General features: G+C 53.8%; 1 protein-coding gene and 1 non-coding gene across 2 annotated transcripts; one reads left to right on the top strand and one right to left on the bottom strand.

Annotated features, from left to right (window-relative positions):
- The first annotated feature begins 1,207 nt into the window (after positions 1–1,207).
- Positions 1,208–1,645, top strand: LOC115082097 (angiogenin-like). The gene has a single exon (XM_029586362.1). It carries the CDS (start codon positions 1,238–1,240, stop codon positions 1,643–1,645), a length of 408 nt encoding a protein of 135 aa, XP_029442222.1. The 5' UTR covers positions 1,208–1,237.
- A 1,903-nt stretch (positions 1,646–3,548) lies between these two features.
- On the bottom strand, positions 3,549–3,621 carry TRNAT-UGU. Its single transcript has one exon. It is a non-coding gene; the product is annotated as a tRNA-Thr (tRNA).
- Positions 3,622–7,412: the final 3,791 nt, after the last annotated feature.

The raw sequence follows: 7,412 nt of genomic DNA, 5'->3' as shown, positions 1-7,412 counted from the left end.
CTTCCATGCCGGACGAGCCATGGCGACGGTGGAGAAACGTGCTTGGCAGCATCTGCAGTGATCTGGACGCTGGGGGTGTCCTTCCTACTCTCTGTGTGTGTGTGTGTCTATGACCATAGCCTCTTAGAGCTGCGACGGTGGAGGAACGTTCGTGGCACCATCTGCAGTGATCTGTACGCTGGGTGTATGCAGGTGTCTTTCCTACTCTCTCTGTGTGTGTGTGTCTATAACCATAGCCTCTTAGAGCTGGGATGCTGGAGGAGCCACAGGCGCCTCCTGCTTCTGATCCAAGAGGGTCAATTCAAAAAGCTACAGGGCCACAGGGACAGGCCCAGTTTCTGCATTTACAATATACTTGACAGGCTGATGGGCCTTTTCTAGCTCTTCTGCCCCTAGAAGCCCTCTCTATCTCTGTACTGCCTGCACCAGGAGGCTGCTGAGCCACACAACACTTTTGTTCACGTTGGCGTACGTTATGCTGGGAAAGTTTGGGAAAAACACTGCATTATTACTACCTTTCAGATACTTGAATGTCTCTGTCATATTTCCCTTGTCTCTTCTCTAGGCCTCAAGTCTCATTTCAGGGATTTTGGTATCTTATCTTGGGACTACCTTCACCTATTTGTAGATAGAGCCTCCAGAACTGGACACAATATTCTGGGTCAGGTCTCACCAAAAGGCCCGCATGGAGGCATTACTATCATAAATCTCCATCGGTTCAGTTGTAGGGAACTTCAGGGACAGCCTCCAGTACGTATTGTAAAGCTCTTATCGATCAGCTCCCGAGTGTCTTTGAGCCACATTCAAAACCCTCATGCTTGCAGCTGGTGGTCCCGTGTCAGCCATCTTGTCTTTGATGATGTCACTCTGATGTGATTGACTGGAGGAAGGGGCGTGGCTGCTCCACTGCTGCATTCCGGTTCCAGAACGCTGCACTATGACTGCTCCATCACCGCATTCTTCTTGCACAATAATTTGCCAGGGTCTGGGGATGTTTAATGTCTGTATCCTCTGGTGGCTTCTGTAAACCTCCCGCTGATAGTTCCCGAGCACCGGCCGCAGAGCTCCATTAATCACCTCTGAAATCCCACCCGGGGGGGGGGGGGGGGGGGAGGGTTGCGGCAGCCTATCAGCACCTGATGGTGAGAATATACGGCGCGAGCTGCCCAGGAAGCCCCTGGCTGTCCTGCGACTCCTCTACCCTCCCTTGCCTTCTTTGGATGACAGCACTTCAAGAATGAGGGTCGCCTCCATCCTCCTCTTCCTCTTCCTCCACGTTTCCCTGATCCACCTCAGCCTCCTCTCCCCTTCACCTTCCATGAACGCCTCGCTGGCGTTTGAGAGAAAGCACTTGGACACGAAGGCCGAGAGCGACGACCGTTACTGTAACGAGCAGATGAGGAAGAGGGGCATGACCTCTCCCAACTGCACGCTCATGAACCTCTTCATCCGCACACACATCAAGGAGATAAATCGTGTGTGCAGACACCTGGGCAACATCTATGGCAATGACCTGAAAGTCAGTCAGCACCAGTACCTGGTCACAGAGTGCCGGTACCTGAGGGGGCAGCCGCCCGAATGCTTGCAGATACTGGGCTATCAGCAACTGGAGATACCTCATCATCATCTGCGACCAGGAGGGTAACCCAATCTCATTGAACAGCACCATGGTGGGAGCCGTGTAGCATGCCACTGTTTTATATAGGTGGAATACAAGTATTTTAAATAAATAAGCAGTGCTTTTTCGCCTCCCCCTCTCTTCCTATCATTGATCTTCCAACATTCAGGTGTCCCCCCCCCCAACTAACCAGTTCTTTCTTTGCAGAGGCTTTTCTTCCAGATTCAAAATAATTTGTAGTGTTTGCAGCAGGTCCCCTGCACCTAAGAGTGGTCACCTGGCTGCAGGTCACGAGGATCAGGCCGATCCAGTCCTGGCTTTACCTCAGTGCGTGCACAGGGTGGTAGCTCTGAGCTTCTGGGGGAAAGCGATGGCCCTCGTGAGAGAGGATGGCAGCAGGACTGGGTTAAGCCTGCTGCTTAATGCCTGGAGCCTACGGCAAGCATCCAAGTGAAACAAGTCAAAGAGAGGGGGGGGGGGGGGGCCTGTGGGGTGTCCCTCTGGATAAAGTGGCTCCTGTCCCCGACGCTGGGGGTCCCCTTGGCCTCTGCACGCGTAGCCCACCACAGCCAGGCGGGCACTGGCCAGGACCCACCTAGGCTTGCGGGTTTTTCCATTTGCCAGCCGTGCCCCTGCCAGAAAGGCCCAGCTCTTCCACCATCTGTAGGAAGCAGCTGGGCAGCAAGGCTCACACTGCAGCAGGCACAAGCAGACCTCGGCTGCTTTTGAATCGAATGCCATTTGATGATGTTAAGTTAAATATCGCTTGTATTAAATTCATTTTTTACTGCCATTTTGCCATGCACTTGCTTTGAAGTGGCTTGATTTGAGTGGATCACATTCTTTTTTTTTTTTTTTTTTCGCTTGCTGGATCCAGGGTTCCTGATATTAAAAAAATGTGCCCTCTCTCCCCTGCCTTCCTTCTCCTCTTGCCTTCCCTCCATTCTCCTGGGCACTCCTCTTGACGTATTCCTGGATCTGTGCGTGCCAGGCGGGCTTTTTCCTGCTCATTGAAGCAGGCACACCCAGTCCCAGCTCTTACCCAGGCCTGCAGGGAGCTTTCCTCTCTTAGGAAAGATTCCCGGCGGGACCACCCAGCCAGCTGTGTTTTTAGGAATACCCACAATGAATGTGCAGGAGGGAAGGAATGGAGACGGTGCCTGCCAATGTCCTTGGCAAGCAGGACTGGAAGCTCTGGGGATGGCAGGCAGGAGGGGCAGGTGGCAAACACCTCAAAGTGGGAGTTGCTTACTAAACGACTCCCTTTTTTGTTCCATTCCAGTTCTGGTTTTACCTCCTCCCTTCCCCTTAGGAAATCAGATCTCCCAGTCCCAGCATGCAGGCAGGGTAAAAGCGAGCCTGGAGTCCGGCTGGGGGGTCCCTGGAAGGAGAGGGGGGAGGTGGCACTGAGCAAAGCATCTCAAGCAGAGAAAAATGATTCACGAAGAGGAGAGAAGGAGAACCTTTGGGGGAGGGGAGGGGACCCTAACTCAAGTTCCCCTCTCCCGTTCAGGAGGAGCCCGAACCTGGAGCGCTTCCCCTTTTTCCACCTCCTCCAAATGGGTTGATCCAGTCCTCCTTCTGCCCCACTGCATGCAGGGATTTGTAGTTCCTGTTTCTTAGGGAAATCATGGGGATGGGGGGGGGGGGGGAATCAGAATTACAAACTCGGGCACGGAACGGGGCAAAGCCGGCATCAGATCACTTCTTTGGGTTGAGGCGTCAACCCTAACTATGACTGAACCCAAGGAGCTGGGCTGGGTGGGGGAAACAACTGAGGTAAGTTCAGCCTATGCAAAGGAAATAATTGTAATTCTTCCTGATCTTTTAAGGAAAGAGAAACTGCAGGTTAGAATGGGGAGAAGCAGCCAAGATCAGCAAAAATTTTACTTAAAAAAAAAAAAAAAAAAAAAAGAAAAAGTTATGAGAAAGGCCCCAGTGAGATTTGAACTCACGACCCCTGGTTTACAAGACCAGTGCTCTAACCCCTGAGCTATGGAGCCTGAGGTGCTGAGCTGTGACTCACATCACCTCCATGTCACTCACAGCGTCCCATGCACTGCACTCACAGAAATGGTTTTACTGTAAGGGGTAGATTTTCAGAGCCCTGCTCGCCTAAATCCGCCCAAAACCGGGCGGATTTAGGCGAGCAGGGCCCTGCGCGCCGGGAAGCCTATTTTACATAGGCCTCCCGGCGCGCGCAGAGCCCCGGGACTCGCGTAAGTCCCGGGGTTCTCGGAGGGGGGCGTGTCGGGGGCGTGTCGGGGGGCGGGCCCGGTCGTCGCGGCGTTCCGGGGGCGTGTCGGCAGCGGTTTGGGGGCGGGTACGGGGCGTGGCCGCGCCCTCCGTACCCGCCCCCAGGTCGCGGCCCGGCGCGCAGCAGGCCCGCTGGCGCGCGGGGATTTACGTCTCCCTCCGGGAGGCGTAAATCCCCCGACAAAGGTAAGGGGGGGGTGTAGACAGGGCCGGGCGGGTGGGTTAGGTAGGGGAAGGGAGGGGAAGGTGAGGGGAGGGCAAAGGAAAGTTCCCTCCAAGGCCGCTCCGATTTCGGAGCGGCCTTGGAGGGAACGGGGGGAGGTAGCGGGCTCGGCGCGCGCAGGCTATACAAAATCGATAGCCTTGCGCGCGCCGATCCAGGATTTTAGTGGATACGCGCGGCTCCGCGCGTATCTACTAAAATCCAGCGTACTTTTGTTTGCGCCTGGAGCGCAAACAAAGTAGGCTGTTCGCGCTCGTCTGAAAATCTACCCCTAAGGGAGGTTCCCAGTCTGTGCGGAAACCAACCTCCTCCTTCCCTGAGAGCTCCCCCCTCCCTGCTCGCCCGAGAACACACGATTTAATCCTCCAAATGCGGCAGTATTGGCCGTAAGAGATGCTGGAAAGACAGAACTGTTCCTCTCCCCTGCTCTGAAGACAGAGGGAGTGGAAAAAGCTGGGCTTCCTGCCCCTGCGGTGCAGAATCAGAAGGAAAGCCATCTTGGGTTGCACGGAGCACCCACCCCAACTCTTCTGAGACAGGCAACAGGGGACTCCGCCTCCGGGTTCTAATCAAGGCCCTGGGGTCAACCCCTCCCAGCAAGGTGGACTGAGAAAAGAATATTTAGGCCACTGTTTTTGCCTCCACTGTCAATGAAGAGGTCACCAATAGTGGAGGCAAAAACAGGAACCGAATTCAAGAACACCTGGGACAAGCCCAGAAGATCCTTAGCTGTAAAGCCCCAAATCAAAGAGATGCTGCAGAACTGCAACAAGAAATGGGGAAATGCTGGGCTTGGTGGTCTTTCTTGACCATCAGGTCCCAGGTTTCTCCTTCTCAGGGTAATGTCTCTCTGCTGGTCCCTTTACAAGTGGGCGCCCGTTTTTTTCAGCGCACATACAGCCCCCTCTACTGGGCGCCCGGTGCAATAGACAAACGAGCCGCTGAGCTTAAAAGGACGCGTTGGAGATAAATTGTGCGTCCCGAGCATCGGGCGCCCAGGAGAAGTGGCTGTGCAGCGAGGTTGGAAAATGGACGCTCGTGTTTTGTTTCCGTAACTTGACCGCCACCGGGATTTTTTTTTCCCCAGGATGCCGCTTCCTGTGGTTCCTCCTACTTAGTTTTGCAACGATGTTAAGTAGGAGGACCCCACAGAACAGCTGGATTGTTTGCTTTTCCGTGGAGCTTTGGGGGCGCTTCAGCCCTTAAGGGGTGGGGGGGGCGTTAATGTTTGCAGGTTAAAACAAAATGCGCCCCGGGCGCACGGTGATTTTTTTGCATGGGGGAGGGTAATAGCTAAGAGCCTCATCTACATGTGATGAGCGTCATTAGCTATGCGCTGGTTTGGTCGCGCTACTCCCATTATTGCATGGGGGGGTTATTCTAGCGCATCCGAAATGCGCGCAGGGATATGCGCTGGGCTGAGCGCACTGTTTTGCCATTTTGTACAAGTTTCGTTCCCTGTCCCTTAAGTCCAGGATCCGAGAACCTTTCCGGCCCTGACGGTCCACCTGCTGCCTAACAAAAGTAACAGCTAAGTGGTAAAAGGAGAAGGAATTACAAAGCACGGAAGAGAAAACCCCACAGGCGGTTCCCGGGTCCGTGTGCTGGTCCGAATTGCCTCTGCTCAGAACACATTTCTGGCCCGGTGAGAGGGTCCCACAGATTTTGCTGCTCTGGCTACCATTTCTCCTCTTTCCCCCAGGGTTAGATGAGGTTCTTCCTGCTCCTTCTTCTGAGATTTTCTTTTTCAACATTGGGAAATGTAAATCTCCTCTTTCTTTAAATTTTGCTTCTGTCCCTCTTTCCTTATTTCTTTTTCTCGGGCACCGATGCAGTGAGTAGGGAGTGATGAAATGTGCGCCGAGCTTCAGTGTGCATTTTCTTTACTCGTGCGCTAAAATGTAAAACCAAAGGGTCTGATTTTAAAAAGCATTTACATGCGTAAAACCCAGATTTACGCATGTAAATGCACTTTACTCGAGTAAGTGGGCTTTTGAAAATTGCTACAATATATGCCATTGAATCGTCCATAGGATTTATTCGCATAAGTGCACTTTACGTGAGTAAATGGCTTTTGAAAATTGCTACAATAGTAGCTACATTTATGCGCGTAACTCCTTTGAAAATTACCCCCAAAGAGTCAACTCGCGCTGCGTTGAGCTGATGGTAAACTAAAAGCATCAGGAGTTTAAAATAGGTGCATTCCCCCAAAGCTGTGCACGGAAAACACGTTTTATGCAGAGGACTCCCCCACACCACACGCTCCAGGGTAATCCCCGCAGACTAACGCCAGCCCCGGAAACTTCACTCCACCACTAAGCAGGAGTCAAATTTCCAGGATTAAAAAACCCCGGTTAAACCTCTGCGCCTCTCTGCACGGGGGGGGGTGGAGGGTTATAGCTAATGCCTTGATTGACATGGGATTTGCAGGCAGGCCTGCTAATGTGTGCACACATGCTAACGCACGGTTGTGTGCACATTTCTGTTACTTCAGGAATAAAATGTGCCCAGCCTGGCGCACAGGCTTACGCGTGGTTGGACGCACGTTTTGCATGCGCTGGATTAGCACCTGATGCAATAGGTTAGTGCATCCACAACGCGCGCCCAAACAAATGCGTAGCCGATAGCGCCCATCACATATAAATCCCATGGAGATGAGGCTGTTAACCCCCCCCCCCCCCGTGATGCAGGAGCCTCCTTTCCTGTGATTCTTGCAGACTGAAAGTGAAAGAGGCCGCTCAGAGCTCTCCCTTTTCCTCCCTCGCCAGTGCAAAAGAGGTTTCCGTCAGCAGGCGAGGGCGATGGAGGGGACAGGAGGCGGTTACAGCCTCCGCGCCAGGGTACCGGGGACCCCGGGGGAGGGGGACGTCGCCAAGAACCTGAGGCTTTTCAGAGACAAGGAAGGTAAAGTGGTGGTGAGGGGGGTGAGGACCAGCTCCAAAGACCAGAGAGGTGAGGGGAGTGGTGATGGGGGGGGGGAGAGGACCAGCTCCAAAGACCAGAGAGGTAAGGGGAAGGGTGATGGGGGGGAGAGAGGACCAGCTCCAAAGACAAGAGAGGTAAGGGGAGTGGTGATGGGGGGGGGGGATAGAGGACCAGCTCCAAAGACAAGAGAGGTATGGGAGTGGTGATGGGGGGGGGGGGGGGAGAGGACCAGCTCCAAAGACCAGAGAGGTAAGGGGAGTGGTGATGGGGGGGGGGGGGGGGAGGACCAGCCCCTCCCGTCTTTAAGCAGGATGCAGTCTGAGGAAAGGAAGAGGAGTGGCCTAGTGTTTAGAGGGGACAGCGAAAGATCAGCCCTGCTATCAAACTGTG

This window comes from Rhinatrema bivittatum, unplaced genomic scaffold (assembly GCF_901001135.1).
Source record: "Rhinatrema bivittatum unplaced genomic scaffold, aRhiBiv1.1, whole genome shotgun sequence".
Lineage (NCBI taxonomy): Eukaryota > Metazoa > Chordata > Amphibia > Gymnophiona > Rhinatrematidae > Rhinatrema > Rhinatrema bivittatum.
The sequence above is the reverse complement of the archived record's forward strand: the minus strand, read 5'-3'. Positions and strand labels throughout refer to the sequence as shown.

Excerpts from the sequence above, each read along its gene's own strand:
- LOC115082097 (XM_029586362.1), top strand. The coding sequence starts at position 1,238 with ATGAGGGTCGCCTCCATCCTCCTCTTCCTCTTCCTCCACGTTTCCCTG.